The sequence below is a fragment of the Episyrphus balteatus genome, chromosome 4, assembly GCF_945859705.1.
Source record: "Episyrphus balteatus chromosome 4, idEpiBalt1.1, whole genome shotgun sequence".
In the NCBI taxonomy this organism is placed as follows: domain Eukaryota; kingdom Metazoa; phylum Arthropoda; class Insecta; order Diptera; family Syrphidae; genus Episyrphus; species Episyrphus balteatus.
Window position 1 is genome coordinate 48,944,072 of NC_079137.1, and position 17,819 is coordinate 48,961,890.

At 29.4% G+C, this 17,819-nt stretch overlaps 1 protein-coding gene across 1 annotated transcript in view; it reads right to left on the reverse strand.

Moving 5' to 3' along the window:
- Window positions 1-560: 560 nt before the first annotated feature.
- LOC129918525 (RNA/RNP complex-1-interacting phosphatase homolog) overlaps window positions 561-17,819 on the reverse strand; it is a 30,869-nt gene continuing 13,610 nt past the window's right edge. The window contains exons 3-8 of the mRNA XM_055999120.1: window positions 15,656-15,775; window positions 15,507-15,586; window positions 14,724-14,770; window positions 8,888-8,995; window positions 5,756-6,061; window positions 561-889 (exon numbers count right to left, since the gene is read on the reverse strand). Of these exons, the coding sequence (XP_055855095.1) occupies window positions 687-889; window positions 5,756-6,061; window positions 8,888-8,995; window positions 14,724-14,770; window positions 15,507-15,586; window positions 15,656-15,775 (864 nt within the window). The 3' untranslated portion in view covers window positions 561-686. The remainder of the gene's footprint in view (window positions 890-5,755; window positions 6,062-8,887; window positions 8,996-14,723; window positions 14,771-15,506; window positions 15,587-15,655; window positions 15,776-17,819) is intronic.

Consider the following 17,819-nt stretch of genomic DNA (forward strand, 5'->3'; position numbering starts at 1 on the left):
TCGATTTTGTCTTTTGCTTTTATCAATTTAAAAGAAATAGACGTTTATAGCTCCTTAAAGGGATGAATCAAAAGATATCTGTGTATGTATGTATTAAGTATCTATATAAATTGAAGGTTTTTATGTTATATTGTCAAGTTGATTGTTTCCAATCAATTTACTTGGATGCTTGGATATGTTACTTCCATCAGCAAAGAGCTAATGGATATTTCGAAGTGTGGTCAACTCTGGGCAAGTTGGCAATTGTGCCAAAGTCACTTTTATAGTTGAGGGGATAGTAGCTCTTGACTGGAGGGTTAATGGATGAAGAATTGATTGCTTCAATTAGCTAAACGTCCAAATAAATTGTTGTCTATCAAAATGGGATTGAAAAAGATTTTTATTCTTAATTTTGAATGCGTTGAAAAGTTTGAGGTTTAAGAGTTTATTATACAACTTCCATGAAAATGTCAAAAAAAAAATCTTTAAAAAACACACAAAACAAGCATTTATTTAACTCTGACTACAGCCTGATTTTGGCGAGTGTTTATTGATCAATCTAGAAAAAAAAATAAAATAAATTTCAAAAAACATTTCTCATTTACTTTCACGGACAATTGGATAATTCAGCCTCTATCATCTACATCATTACAATAATTTTAAGATGGTATGTATTTCGATCTGCCATCTTTGTCACAAAATTTTATTCAAGATTTCTTAGGTCTCTCATCTCTGCCAAAAAATCTTTTCTGCTGATTGTTTGATGTCTCGGCTCTATCACAATCATTTTGTTGAAAGTTTTGTCTTCTATTACGACTCTTATGCTTGATGACGATAGACAAATCTGAATTGGGTTCTGGGTGATCACGCCAATTATCGACATTCATAGTTTTATTGGGCTTTTCAACACCTGAAATGCAATAGAAAAACCCCAATTTAGTCGAAAATTTAGTTTAATTTTAAAAGTTTGATCTAATAAAGATTTTCAACCCTTTAAAAGCCTTAAGAATGCTTGAATTAAATCCTAGTTGCATTTCTCAAAATAGGTGAAATAGAGTCACAATTTAATTTCCCTTTTGTTAACGAAGTGAAAGAATGATTTAAGGACGTGTTTCATTTAAATTTCAAAAAGTTTTATATTTTTGCTTCAAGATGAACCTACTTAACTCTAAGTTTACTCATAATTAAAAATAAAAAAAAACCTGTCTCTTAGATAATTTCAAGTTTCACTGTCACATTTTAATATTTTCCTAAATTTTCAAGTTCGCACATCAGCTCTTTTGTTTTATTAAAATAATAAGAACAATATTAGAAAAAGGAATGCAATATTAATATGGCTACCAGTTTTAGGAAGATTTTTGTGGTCCCTATTTCGGTTGTCAATTATTGATAAATTTTTCTCTATTGTGAACATTGATCGAAACACAATTGTGAATAGGCGGTATTTTTGTTTTGACGTTTCATTTCACATTAATTTATTTAATCATTATTGTTTAACTTTTATGGATTGTTTTTTTTTCTAATGTAAGTAATTTGTTTAGTTAGGTTTGATATACAGGGTGTCCCACAGTCACCGCCCCAAATGAAAACCATGGATTCCTGAGGTAATTTTAATTCGAAAAACTTAAGAGGTAATTTTCTCGTTTTCGTCCCGTTTTCGAGTTACCACGGTTTTTATGATATTTGCTCTCTTGTCCTTTAACTGGCCTTATCTTTGCCAAACTAAGTTTGATTTGAAAGATTTTTTTTACAATCAATCAAGAATTTATTACAGTTTAAGTTTGCCTCAAAACTTTTTTTTCTGCGGACAACCGTTTTTCCACAATTTTACATCAAACACAATTTTCTTCGTTTTTTAAGTTGTTTTTTACACTTTCATATCATTTAAGTAAAAAAAACACGTTAATGAGTATTAATTTTTTGTCCTTTTTATTAAAGCCCAGTTTATTTTAATAAAAAAAATAAGTTTTATTTCATAAAAAAGGCTACTGAAAGTAATTAAAAAAAATAAACAAACTGAGTGAAATAAAAAAAAAAATATTTTTTAAATAAAAAATTGATTTAAATGAACTAAAAACTTTTTCTGAGCTATTGTGGTTAAGAAAAGAACAAATATTTAAAGCTCAGAAAAAATTTTAATTCATTTAAATCAATTTTGTATTTAAAAATTTTTTTTTTTTTAATTCACTCAGTTTGTTTATTTTTTTAATTACTTTCAGTAGCCTTTTTTATGAAATAAAACTTATTTTTTTTATGAAAATAAACTGGGCTTTAAGAAAAAGGACAAAAAATTAATACTCATTAACGTGTTTTTTTGACTTAAATGATATGAAAGTGTAAAAAACAACTTAAAAAACGAAGAAAATTGTGTTTGATGCAAAATTGTGGAAAAACAGTTGTCCACAGAAAAAAAAGTTTTGAGACAAACTTAAACTGTAATAAATTCTTGATTGGTTGTAAAAAAAATTTTTCAAATGAAACTTAGTTTGGCAAAGCTAAGGCCAGTTAAAGCACAAGAGAGCAAAAATCATAAAAACCTTGGTAACTCGAAAACGGGACGAAAACGAGAAAATTACCTCTTAAGTTTTTCGACTTAAAATGACCTCAGGAATCCATGGTTTTCATTTGGGGCGGTGACTGTGGGACACCCTGTATACTTGTTAATAAATATTTTCTTGATTTAGGACTAGAATAGAATAGATTAACTAAACTGGTAGAGTAAATGGAAAAAAACTCTAAGGTTGCCAAAAGAATTTGCACAAAGGCGTCATTAAATAGGAAGTGGAAGGAGATTGCAGTGGAAATGAATAGCCTGGAATCACCAGTACTTGACTCAGCCAAGTGGAAAAGGGTTCTCACATAACTGCAATGGTTTTGAAACATCCCGTATTTTTCATCTTATAATGGCTTGCTCAAATCGCTTTTCTTCACCATTTTTACTCTCTCCAATTTTATCAACGACATTATTCACTGATTTCATTTGAAATTTTTTTGTTGACAAAACCTATTATATTTTACTGAAAAAATCCAACAACCACTTTTTATTAAAAATAAAAAAACAAATAATTCGAGATAACCTCAAAAAATTTCACGAAAAACTGTTTTTTTTTCTAATCTGGATTTGCGGTCATATGTTTTTGGGTCGCTGAAACCGAATCTATAGTCTATTTTGCCGTATCACGTCAGGTTTTTGAGATATTCTCAAAAAATGTGAAAACCAAAAGAAACAACAAGTTCTGACATTTTTTGATGATATCTCAAAAACCTGACGTGATAGGGCAAAATTGACTTCGAATCTGGTTTCAGCGACCCAAAAACCATATGATTAACATAGTCGCACCCCCAGGTCACAATATTTTTTTGTTTTGTTTTGTGTGGCTATATTATTAACGGTACCTGCCAAATTTATTTCTTAAATTCTGAATTTCTCGTAAAAGACCGAACCGATTTCAATTTTTATCCAAAAAAGATAGGTACAGTTACTGTAACAATTTTTTTTAGAAAATTTTCAAAAAACACTTCTTCTTCCTTTTTCTCGGCGCTGTTATGATCTCGATGTCGAGGGGATCATAACTATCCCACGTAACTGCTTCACACTAGTGATCCGCCTGTGGGGTTCGCCGGGTTGACCTCAGAAATCGGCGGCAAGCCTCCCGGTTTTGTATTGTTCCATTTCTAGGGCCAACTGAATGCTGGTGGTTTTGCATTTGCTTGTACCAGGAGTTTTTAGGCCTACCTTTCTTTCTATTTCGTGTTGGAACGTTGTATGATATTGCTTTTTTGACGGGGTTCTCAGGATCTCTCCTTTGAACATGGCAATACCAACTGAGTCGGTCGTGTTCAATTTTTTTTCAAAATTTTCAAAAAACACATTTTTGGATTTTCAAAAAAATATTCCTATTTTTTATTTTTTTTGAAAAGTCAATTTTTTAAAAACGGTTTGAAGATTTTTTTTAAAAATTTCGTTTTTTAGTGTTGATTATTATTATTCTAATTATTAAAAATTTGTTTACAACACAATTTTTTTTATACGGCTTCAATGATAAAAAATTTTATTATACAAGAAATAAAATAACATAACTACTTTGTTTCGTGGTCCAAATCTTTTAAAACGGTTTTAAAGTAATTATTAAACCAGATAATAGTATAGTTTCAGTAATGGCGTTCTTTATTCATGCTTTATTAACCATTAAAATGGTATATAATTTATGTTTTCTTAATTGAATCTTCATTTTATTTTCAATAGGTATTTTTTATTAATTTCTTCTATCATTTTCTTCTATTTTTTTCTACTTTATATGAACTTAAATCCTTCTTAAAAAAGAATATCAGAAATTCTTCAGATTTCTTAACTTCTTTAAGTAATTTTGTGCTTTGGCAAAAATTGTACTACTTTTGAAATAGAAAAAATATTTTTTGAACAATAATAACGAAGAAAAAAATAACAAAAATAATAAAAAATTATTAAAATTATTTTTTATATTGGATTATTTTTTGAACAGTTATTTAAGCTTTCTGCCATAGAACGGTTTTCTTGATTTTTGACTTTTTTATAAACGGCTAAGTAGATTTTAACGAAAATTTTTTACAAAAAACTGGGAAAGGAGGTGGGTGGGCGAAAAAGTGGGGTGGGTGTCAAAAATCGTGTTTTTTTACGATTTTTGGCAAAAGTAGACCTCCTTTCGAAAAAAGTTGAACACAAAAGTTGTAGATAGTAAAAATTTCTACAACTTTTACTCAAACCATTTTTTTATATAACCTCAAAAATATTGGAAAAAAATGCAAAAATACGTTTTTTTAAGTTTTTATTTTTATCTTTTACAAAAATGATTAGATTTTAACAAAACTTGGTTAAAAATTACTTTGTTATGTTTTCTATCTTTTTTAAATGTTTTTAGAGCAAAATGATTTTTGACGAATTTATTTTGAAAAAATAGCCTATTTTTCAATCAAAAAAGTTACCGAAAAAATTTTTGATTTTTGAAAAGTTTGGAATGCAGTTATTTAGATTAAAACATTTTATTTAAGATTGTGTGGAAAAACTATACTTTTGTTTTAGAACATATTGAGAAAAATTAAAAAAAAAAAAACGATTTTTAAGATAGATTTTTCCGTAAATGATAATAATATTGGCGAGAAATAATTTTCTATAGAAAACAAATTAAACTTTTCTAATGGCCTTTTACCTTCTTAATTTGAATTTAGCATTAGAATAGCTCTAACGTTCCAAGTTTTTTAGATATTGAATTTTGAACGTCCAATACACTATTTGTGTGATGTTTTGGCATGGTAAAATCTCAAAAACATGATGTGATAGAATTTTTCTGACTTTGGCTTCGGAATCAGCGCACAAAAAACCATTAGAAAAATATACTTTAATTTCTATAAAAAAAAAAAAACTTTTTGACTAGTGAAATCGACCATTCGTTATTCGATTTTGTCTGCCCTGTTCGATTCCTCAGACACCTGAGAAAATTATATTTGAAAAAGAAAAATCTTTAAAAAAAACACAAAGTAAAGATTAAACTCACACTAAAACCTGATTTTTGAAAATTGTTTATTGAAGACCTTAACAAAAAAAAAAATATTGCTTAAGATTAAAATTACTCGTGATTTCAAAATTCTCTCTCACGTCTTTCATAGGGTTTTCTCGACCGATTTGAATATTCCGATCGATGAAACGGTCTTCCCTCATCGCGATTGAAATTTCTCGATTTATAATTCGGCCTATCATCGTGACGGTTAAAATTATTATATTGACTATTCATTCTCCCACCTCTATCGTTGAAATTAACCCAAGGTCTTCTTGGTCCCTCATCTCTGCCAGAATGCTGATTGTAAGATCTCTCCGCTCTGTAATTATCATTTTGCTGATAGTTTTGTCTTCTATCTTCATGTCTTCTATCTTCATGTATTCTATCTTCATGTCTTCTATCACGTGGAAAACTGGCTTGTGATGAATGCGATTTAGTACGCCAATGATTGACTTCTGCAGTACTATCATCATTTGAAGTTGATATCCCCAAGAGGTGATTTTTATAATTTTGCCGATCTAAGGTATGTCCTCTAGCCTTTTCAACACCTGAAATTAAATTGAAAAACAAATTTAGGGCCAATTTTTCAATAGTCAGATAAACCTCAGATAGAGCTTATTCCTAGGAATAAAACTTTTTTTTATATTGACATTTATTCCTCTGATAGTCTAACTGACGATTGAAAAATCAGGGCTTAGTCGAATATTTTTTTTTTATTGTTTTAAAATTTTTAAATTAGTTTACAACATAAAGCAGAGAGAGAAATCGAAAGGTCTCTTTAAGCTCTGAAAACCAAAATTTAATTGGAGGTCTGGTTGCCGAGTTATATGCGCATCCAAATATTTACACTCGAAAGCAAACATCTGCGGACCAAAGTCTCGAAACAAGTTTTGGTTTACAAATATGGGTTGAGAGTGACTTGGCTAGGCATTTTGGTAAAAAAAATAAAAATTTTTTTTTTGGATTTTCGAGAAAAAATTCAAGGTTAACCCCTTGCCACAAAAAAATACATTTTCAAAAATTTCCTCCAAATCCATCGAGTGAGACATTATAAGAAGGGTCTCTTTATGCTCTATTCATAGCTGGAAACCAAAAGTTTATTGGAGGTCTGGTTGCTGAGTAATTTGCATCCAAATATTTATTTACGTGATAACGTCTGAAATTTTTAGCAGTGTCGCATAAATTGCAATCAAAAATAAACTATTAGAAATACAAAAATCTTCTATAGCTTATTTGAAAGGTAATAACCTAAAGGTGAATACTAATAAGGGATTTGAAAAAAAAAAAACAGTTAAACTTGTAGAAAGTTGAATTTTTTTTTATGCGTCTAAGACTCTGCGTTTCAAAATACGAATTTTCTAAAAAAAAAAAAACTAGTTTTTCTAGGGTATTTTTGGGATTTTGTTTTTTTTTTGTTTTAAGCAATTTTTTGGAGCTTTCAAAAAATCTAAACCTTATAGAGCTTGTGCATGCATGTGCAAAAAATTTGAATTTTAAAATGATTTTTGACTGAATACCGCGAAAAACAAGTTTGCCCCAATTTTGTGTCCATTTTTAACCGTTTTTTTATTTTTATCTTTTTTTCTTTAACAGATATGTATAAATAAATAAAATTTATACTGTAGATAGATAATAGGCAGGACTATATTTTATATATATATTATATATATTATAAACAAGAATTTGTTTTATAATTTAATTTTTTTTTAACACGTTATATCTTTTGATCTATAGCAGCTAAAAATTTGATTTAACTTTATTGAGCATGCTGATGATATTACTTTTCATTAAATATATCACACACAACGGTACATTCCCTACAAGTTAAACAATCTTAAATTGAAAAACTTCAAAAATACCACAAAACACCTGTGAAGATCTGTTGCCAATGACCAGCCAGTCAGTGTAGGAAGTACCGTAATCTCAGTTTGAAATTTCGACATGGTTGGCTTTAAAAAATTGTTACTTTTTTTGTAAGCATCATACAGATATGATTGAAACATCATATTAAAGCTGAAAGAATTAGCTTTCAGGTGATATCAAATCTATTATCGGTTGTTGTTTTAAAAAAAATTGACTTTGAGGTAATCATTCCATTATAATGGAAGAAAAAACCTTGAAGTTCTTGCTTTTTTATGGAAAAATTCTTTAGTAGATGTCACACAGACATGGTTGATGTAAATATTTTGAGCTGAAATAATAGGCTTACCGATTTTTTTGGGTGATTTTAAAAAAGATGGATTTTTTTCACTTTTTTCATAAAAAAAAAATGATTCTTTTTATTAATTATTTTTATACCTTTTGCGCATTGTAAAAATTTAAGTATGTATGTTTTTATTCTTTAGAAGAAAAATATGTTAAATGAGAAAAGAAAAAAGTAATTCTGTTTTTCTACAAAACATATACATAGATAAAATATGTGTAAATTCTTAATCTTTAGCTTAAGTACTTTACTATAAGATTTATTATCTTATAATTTTTTTAAGTTGACAAAAAAATAATTTTTAAATCATTTAAATGCACAACCTATTTTCTTATGAAGTTATCACGTAAAACTATGTTCCGTAAACTGACTTTATAGACAACCACTTTTTTTTTTCTTTAAATTTACAAGTTTGCACTTCAGCTTTTTTGTTTTACAATAATCATTTAAACCAAAACTTGTTCGGAGATTTTCTTTCGAGGATATCTGCTCCCAAATGTAAGTAAATAAACATTTTTTTATTAATAGAGCTTAAAGGGATCTTTTTTTAATGTTTCACTCGATGGATTTAGAAGAAATTTTTGAAAATGGATTTTTTGTGGCAAGATGTTAACGTTTTAGTTTTTTTCTCGTAAATCTAAAAAATGTGGTTTATGGTTCTGAACGTGGTTTATCCTCAAGCACTCGCTCATTGGCACATTGAACGAAACACTTTGATATCTTCAATTACGAAGCAACTTGACGCCGAAATTTACCTCTCTTATAATAAGATGGACAATTGTAGAACGTTTTTTTCAATTGTGATATTTTGTTATGTTTCCTCTTTACATAACTTTTTTCAAAGAAAAAAAAAAAAAAAACTCTCAATAAACTTCATACTCGTAACTGGCTTATTACGATTAAAAATTTATATTTTTGCATGATATTTAAAGTAGTAAAGATCAATCGCATCTTTACACTTGACGATTACTTTGTGTGTTAAAAAATACAAATTTTCCCACGAATTCCTCTTCGAGACTTTCAAAAATGATAAAAATCATTTATTGTATGTGATAGCGATCTTCAGTATGCAGACTAACTCGATTCTCAATAACAATTCAAAAATAAACACAATTGAATTTGTTGATTTTTTTTTTTTTTTTTCATAGAAAAAAACAAAATATTTACTTACGTTGTATAGCCTCTTCCGGATTTATTTTCAGCTCAGATATCATGTAATTCGAAATCAGATAGCCAGTTCTATTTACACCGTGCGTACAATGGACTCCAATCAGTTTGTCTGTAAAGAAGAGAGGAAGAATTCATAAAATAAAATTAAACGATTTCCATTCAAAAATGTGAAGTATTAAAAAAAAAAAAAAAGGAATTGAATAAAATTTAAGAAGAAACAAACTTTCTTTTGAACAAACGACGGGTGCACCACATTTCTCTTCCCAAAAAGATTGCAATCTTTTATAAAATGCCGCTGCCGCTTAAAAACACGACTAACTCTGCCATGTCTTGAAGATGCGACAACATCATCACGATCTGTTCAAGAGGGATGGTTTTGGTTTAGAAAAGACACATGGTAGAAGAAAGGCGCTCCAAACAAATTATAACAAACACTCATCTTCCCACACATAAACTACCAGCAGCGGGTGCCTCCCCTTCCCCCCTAAACAAAAAAAAACCCCTTCATCATCATAGAACTGATATAGAAAGGATATGCAAAAAGGCTTTTTTTAGAAAATTTTTATCAATGACAAGAATCTTAGCGCCTCTTGCTGCTGAGCTACTGGCTGCTGGTCGACTTTGGTTATGCTTATGATTTGGCTCTGAATTCGTGTGGCGCATTTGTTAACCTGCAACTAGATTTTTATCTAAGGTATGTTTACTAAGAGACTTGATTCCATTCCGCAGCTTCAAGAAGACGAAGTACAAATATTTTACCTCACTAATTGAATGAATGGTCTTTCTTGCTTTTGGTGGCGCAGGCTGCTTGAGAAAAGTCTGTAGGACATTTATGGGCGCACACAAAAGCAGAATCGTTTTAGTTTTGTTTGATATGATGGAACAAAAGGATTATCGTTGTTAACTCGGTCGTTGTACATCTGATTGCAAGAAAATAAGAATTGAGTGTAGACAACAGTGGGAGATTTGTTTTGAGAGAAAAAAAAAATGAAGAACACAATAACTACATGTTTAGAAAAGAGGAAGATGAAAGGAATAGCCGGTAAAGGTTTTACCAGAAGAATGATGATTTGTGGTTTTGATGGACAGAGGTACCTGTCTGAAGAAGCCAGTTTGATCGGAACAATTATTTTAAATGAATGCAAAAACAATTTTAATTTTTCTTCTAATTTGAAAATTCTTATTAATTTTCAATAAAAATAAACAAAATTTTGTTTACATTAAATTGTCTTTTATGCTCTTAAAAATTTTTTTTTGTTTATCAACTTACACAACAGCTTTTGTAAATTGAAATCTAGCAGGTAATAACTTTTCTATAGCTTGTATAGAGCTTGTATAGAGCTTGCTTCAGAATTAAATTGCTTATAGAACTTGTGTAACAAATTCTAATAAATTGTTGAAATACTGTTAGCGAAACTTAACTAAAGAAAAATTGTTCTTTTCAGATTAGCTTCGGTTTAAGAACTTAAAGAAGCTTTACAGAAATTAACAAGTTTTGGTTTTCCAATCTAGATCGGACATTTTTTTTCTATTTGAAGTGATAAAGTTTTTGATTTTGTTAATGAAGATTCTAAGATGGCCGAGTGGGTAGAGTGGTGGACTAAGAGCAATACTAAAGATACGAGGTTCGATTCCCGGATGAGGTAAATAAAATGATATACACACTTTTAAAATTACTTCAAGCTAATGGAATGTTGTTTGATAATTTCAGATTGAAAGATAAAATTTTATAATATAAAATCAAATCAAAACCAATTAAAAAAGAAAATTCTTTTTTGTTTTTGTTGTTGTTTTATTATTTCGATATAAGACTTGTATTAAAGAGATAGACAAGCTCTTCCGAAGCTATTTGTTAAATCTCAAAGCTTGGGTAGATCTTCGGTAAAGCTTCGTTTCAGCTTCTTACAGTCATTATAAGGAAATTGTTATAAAGGGTCCATAATACATAAATAAAATTTCTTTTTTACGTTCGTACGGAAACAAAAACTTGGGAGCGGGTTAATATTCAATATTTAAAAAAAAAAATCTGAGTATGCAGGAATTTGATGCCCCTTGGATACCAATTTTGAAAATTCCGTTTTGTTGATGCTATCTTGACGGATCTTTTTTTTTATATAATGTACATTAGGGTGTCCCTTTTTTTTCAACAAAGCCGAATTTTAAAATGTATGCGGGCTCCAAAGTTTCTAAATAAATATGTATACAAAAAATATTCCCAAAGTGCCAAGTCTCTATCATTTCCCGTACAAAATATCGATATTTTTGATGTGTTTTAATTAAAAATTCGGTAAAACTGTCACCGTTGATAGAAAATTTTCAAAATTTGCAAATGTCTTAAGCACTAGAAGGAGTGCAGGAAAAAAACCGCCAACATCATGAAAACAAAGAAATTTACAATTGTTTTAAAATTAAAATTAATTTTTTCGTGCACTCAAGACAAATTTTGACAAATTTCTATCAATTTTCACAGTTTTAGCGAATTTTTAAATCATTTCAAAACAACCTTTAAGTTATCGATATTTTGAATGAAAACATTGAAAAGACGCAAAGACTTTAAAAAAATAGGGTATTTTGTTGTCATTTTTTTTTTTTTTTGTATTTTTGCTAATCGAATTTGATTGGTGTTCTTTCACAGAATCAACAAGGCTATTGGCTATTATAGTCGATTTGATATTTTGTGCTTCGAAATTTTTTTTTTAACATCATCACATTAATGGCAATCCTTCCTTCCAAATCGACATAGTTGATTGTCTTAAACAACAATAAAAGTCAGTTTAATTTTGACATAAATAAAATTCATCTGTCAGCATATTACCCAACCAACCAAACCAACCCACCATCGCGTCCATTCATTCGTAGTACACACTTTTCCCTATAAATAGTCGTGGGATTTTTATTTCTCCTTAAAATACATCTCATATTATAATATTTACGACTACATACATAAATAGAAACTCTTCCAATAGGAGATCCTCGCGATGATGTACAAATTGCAATTACAGATCAATAAATTTCCACTGGGATTACCACTAGTTGAACATAATGCGAACTTTCGTGTACCTTATAAATAGAAGGCTCAGGCTCAAGACTTCAAGTATAACTTCTTTGCTTTTCCTTCGCCTTAGGTGAAGTTCTACTTACTGATGGCAAGCCTGTATGTAGGAACTTCTGCCGCCAAAGTGGCAAGTTTCTCTAGGTTGATTTTGTATAGGGTATTATTTGTTTGTATCTGAGAATGTAACAAATAATTGCAAAAAATCTTCAGTGACAATTATTTAATATAACTCATCCTTTGGACTGATAAGGTTCCGACAGGCAATTTCGATTTCATGTAACTTTAAAATGCATTTCGGAAACGATTTAAACTATAAACATATCGATTAATGTAAAAATCGATTTTTTGTATCGATATATCACCATCGTTTTCGAAATCTGTCCACGTTTCACTTGCCTATTACGTTTACAAATCACAAGGATGGTGTTTAAAATATACATCGAAAATCGATTTTTTTTATGGATTTCGATAGTTATCGAAATAATTTTTCACTTGTCCATTTCGGCTACAAAATTATAACGATTTCGTGTAAATGTATGGAAGAATGGAAAAATAATTTTTTTGTCGATACACCACTATCGATTTCGAGTTTTTCGAATGATTTTGTTATATTTAAAAAAAAAACATCGAAAAATCAAAAAAATATCGGTATATCACTTTCACTACATATGTATATTTTTTTACATGTCCATTTGGCTACAAATGATAAAGAATGGTTTAAAATATCGATACATCAAAAAATCGATTTCTTTTTTATTGTCGATACATAACTATCGTTTCGATAATTATCCATACAATTTTTTCACTTATCCATTTTGTCTTTAAGTGACAACGATTTTGTTTGAAAATATTGAAATATTTGTGTCAGTATATATCACTATCGATATTATTATCGACATAATTTTTAAAATTTAATTTTTGGTTATTTCAGCTTAAAATGATAAAGATCTGGTTTCAAAATAAAAATCGATCTAATTTTCGATATGTTTATCAATAAGGACATCGATATTTATCGATATAAAATTTTCCCAAGCCCATTTCAGCTACAAATGGCAAGGATTTTGTTTTGTTCTGCAAAATCATTTTTTTTTTAATTTTTTTGTCAGTATCGATTTTTGCGTGGGTATGTCTTTATCAATTTCGATATTTATCGTTTTAATTTTGTACCTGCTCATTTTGGCCTATCAATATAACGAAAAATCATTTTTTTTGGGCAACTTATCGATTAATAGAAAAATCGATTTCGATATTTATCGACATAATTTTTTACCTACCGATTCCATTGTTTAAAAATATACATCGAAAGATCGATGTCGATATATCACTATCAATTTCGATATTTATCGATATATTTTTTTTCTTTTGACTAGGTACCTATTTCGGCAACAAATGATAACAATTTGTAAGCGTCTTGCCATTTTTTTTTTAAGATATAAAAGAAGAGTCTATGTTAGAATCGACATTTATCGATTTTCTCTAAAAAGGGTATCTCATAATTAAATTTTCCTGAAATAAAATATTCTTATGTGGGTTTCTTGTTCAAACCGTAGACATCGGTAGTATTTTTTTTGTTTTATTGGGCAAGGCTTTAAAGTTGTATTTTTTTTTTTCTTTATTTTGTACTTCTCATTCTGTTGGGCTGTTAATTTCTTTTTGCGGCCTAAAAACTATTGAGCCAATAAATTTTGATTGCACGCGCGCGCGCACCACTTTCGGAACAGGCAACACAGCGTTACAACAGCAACCACAACAACAAAAACTACAAGAACAAAAACAAGAAAATTGGTAAAGCGGTGATGATATGCGGTGCGGTGGTGGTGCCGTCGACGACGACGACAACGATTATTATGGCAGCAGTGGCGGCGTCGCGACGGCATATTGCCAGCGGCACAACAGCAGCCCAGACATCGCCTTCTGAGCTGGCTGATGGTTATGGGCCTATGTTTGGATGTACCCCTGCCGATTTTGTGCCATATGATGCCAAGGTAGATTCTGTGCGGTCTAAATACTAGAAGGATTGTCCGCAACATGACGGATTTCTCGGTTTGCCCTGGCAGTTGTCTAATTTATTGCTTGTTGTTTCGCATCTTATAAAACGACTTGACTTGTTATTGTATACTGGTTTGGTTATTGGTTTGGTTATAGGGTAGTGGAAGGTATAGGTTGTTATGTTCAAGAGCATACATATAAAGCCTCGGCTGATTCTATATGATGTGGTTTATGAAAACAGCAGCTCCGTCACTGCGAGACCAAGAACTTGAACACACTTTAAAGAGGTTAAACTGGTGCGGATTAAGTGTGTTTTTATTGCTGTAGGAGGTGGGACATAAAAATCTTTTTCCTTCTTTCTCTTCTCCAACTTCTTCAACACATTGTAGAGCAAAACTGATTTAGAAAGACTTTAATTAGTGATGGGAACTATCGAATGATTATAACTATCGATATTAAGTAACTAAATGATTTAAACTATCGAATAATTAATTTTTTCATTCATATGAATAAAAACCATCGAATAATACTATCGAATAAAAACTATCGAATAAACTATCGAATAAAAACTACCGAATAAAAAACTATCGAATGAAAAACTATTCGAATGAATGAAAAAACTAAGGAAATGAATGATTTGGGACTATCGAATAAATGAATATTTTACAATTATCGAGAGTTCGATAGTTTTTATTCGATAGTTCCCATCACTATCTTTAATATAGACCACAAAAATGAATATGTATGAGATTTTATAAGTTTTATGTGTGTGTAGATAGGATAAAGTACTTACCATTATCGGCATTTTCTTGTAGGAAGTTGTTTACCGCCATCGCGAACCTAAAATTTTAAACAGAAAGCAATTCGTTTAGTAAAAAGAAGGTAATGTTTGGTTTGAGTTTAATATGATGGTTCAAGTTTTTTAAGAAGAAAACAAAAAGACTACAACACTCTATGATGCTCAGACCATCAAATGGCAATTAAGTAAATCATAATGCTATACTGAAAAAGTGCATGCACGCTTCAAATCTTAAACGGAATAATTACTTAAAACAAAACAAAAAGCCAATGATACATTAGTTTTTTTGTTTCGATGACAAATTGAATGTTTTTACTTAAGTTTTTAGATGTTTTTACACGAATCATTGGCTTTTTGGGACCAATTACAGATTTTACTTTTCTTGGAAAAAAAAACCCTTCACCCAAAATTTATTTTTATCATTTAACATTTTTACCATTATTCATTTTTAACATTTGTATCCTTTCTTTCATTTTTATCATTTTTAACATTTTAAACATTTTAATCATTTTTATCATTTTTATTATTTTTATCCTTTTTTCATTTTTATCATTTTAATCATTTTTATCATTTTTTCTTTTTTATCATTTTTATCATTTTTATATTTTTATCATTTTAATAATTTTATCATTTTAATCATTTTTATCATTTTAAATCATTTTTATCATTTTTTACCATTTTTATCATTTTTAACCATTTTTATTATTTTTATCATTTATCATTACTCTTATAAACTCAAATCATTAATTACATTTATTTATTTTTAAAGATACTTACTGATCAGTGAATTTTTTTAGAGGTATTTCGTGTCCTGGAACCATAATTTTTGTATGGTCAACACCGGCTTCTTTGAGATTCTACAAAAAAAATAATACATATTTTTAAGTATTATTCAAGCAAAGTGATTGTGTTTAAAATATACTTACAATTGGATCATAGTAGCGATATGTGTTTGTCAGGTCAATAATCATTCCCAAGTTAGGTACTTTTTCCAAAAGTAATTTACAACTTAATTGGTTATCTATTGGTACATTAGAGAGAAAACTCTGAAAACATAAAGAAAACAATGAATTATTTAGTTTTTGTTTTTCAACGTTCTAGGCAAGTCTAAAATCATGCTCTTTAAAAATTATACAACCTTGACTAGGTTATATATCACTTATACATAAATTGTAAGAACCTTTTTTTGTAGGTTAAAAAATATTAAGTTATTTACTTTTTTTCTTCGAGAGGATGCCATTTATTTATCTTAATATGACATTAAATATACTATAACCAGCGGAAAAGCAAGACGCTTCTAACAATACCTCAATTGTCAAATTGCAATAAGTAGTTTAGAAGAATCGATGGAACAAACATACAAATACATACAAAAACCCGACTACAGCAAAGTCTAAAAGAGGGTTATGTTTTTGTATGTATGTTTGTTCCATCGTTACTTTTAAAGTACTTATTGTAATTTGACAATTGAGGTATTGTAAGAAGCGTCTTGCTTTTCTGCTGGTTATAGGATATGTAACGTCATAGGAAAAAGTCTAAAAATAAAAGTATAAACAAATAAAAAGGTCTATACAAAATTGCACGTGGAATTTAAAACTCAAAGAAGTTTAAGGGATGCTTGCCCTTAAGAGTAAAAGAATTTGGCACAAACAGTAGGTATTAACCACAATTTACACTAACTCAAAAGCAAAAAAATTATTTAACATTTTAAAGACTAAACCACAAAGCAACAATGATACAAAGTGAATCTGTTGCGTGGGTCTATATGGGCAGTTAAGAAGTAAGCTGCCTCTGCAAACTCCAGCAGTAAAAAGTATCTTTGACGACGACAAACCAAATCAATGAGTACTGCCTTTAGGTGTTAACACGACGCGATTGTCGCAGACATTTGTTAAACTTTATGGTTCTTGCTGAAGGCGGAATGGTGGTTACCAATTTTCAGAGATATATGAAAGGTTTGGTCGACTGCTTTGCGCTCCACCTGCTTTTTTTTACAGAAATTGTTATTATTATGCGCTATTTGTCCTCTGGTAAAAGGTGACAGTAAATAATTGTGGTGAATATGGTTTTTATTTTTTTATGGTTGGACAGTCTTTAAGTACCTGTGGGGGCGTATGAAATGAGATTTTATTTGGTGGTCTCGTAGATACTCGTTTACATTTGGTTAACAAAGAAAATAGAAGTATCGATAGAAATTTGAACACACAGTTAATTTGAATTTGAAACTGATCTCGTTTCTGTGTACGGAACAAGCCAACTTCAAGCGAAACATTACCTCATTTTGGATAAGGGAAATATATCCTTTAAGCCCTGTGTAAACATATGTTTTTTTTTTGCGCATGGTGTCACAACATTTATTGGTATAAACTGGTGCAACGCTTATTCTAAATTAGCTAAGTGCATTTGTCTGCCAAGTTATATTGTATTATTCAGTAGACACCAAAATATTTTACTCTCTTTTTCCTAATAAAAACTAAGTAGAATACATGAAAGATAACAGTATAAACTGGTCTAAAGCTCGTGGTTTACTATTTGATAAACTGGTCTTATTATTTTTATAAATAATAATTTGAAATAATATATTAATAGTTTATGTTTATCAACAGGTTTACACTAGTCTAATTAAAATAATGAGTGGAATAACTATTAAAAGGTTTATAATGTTTTTGGGAACTCACTTATAGGTGTAGGATATAAATATGTATATTTCATGGCATATGAATGGTATAAAAATTAATTACTTTTTCATAGTTTGTCTACAAGTTAAATATTATATAAGTTTTTAGAATAATCAATGAAATCATAACAACTTTCGTTGGTATAAAATATAGACCAGTGAATACCAATCGGCCAAATATCAATAACGATAGATAACTATATAATCTTTCGTTATTGATATTTGGTTGATTGGTATAAACTGGGTTTAGGTCATACCAAATAGATCAATGATCTTTTTTTTTAATATTCGATAAATTTAGACATTCGCTTATTGGTATAAAATTGTCTAGGACACCAAATTCTAACATTTTTACTCACTCCCCAATAAAGTAGGGTTATAAGTGGGTCCAAAGATTTCAAATGAGTTAAAAA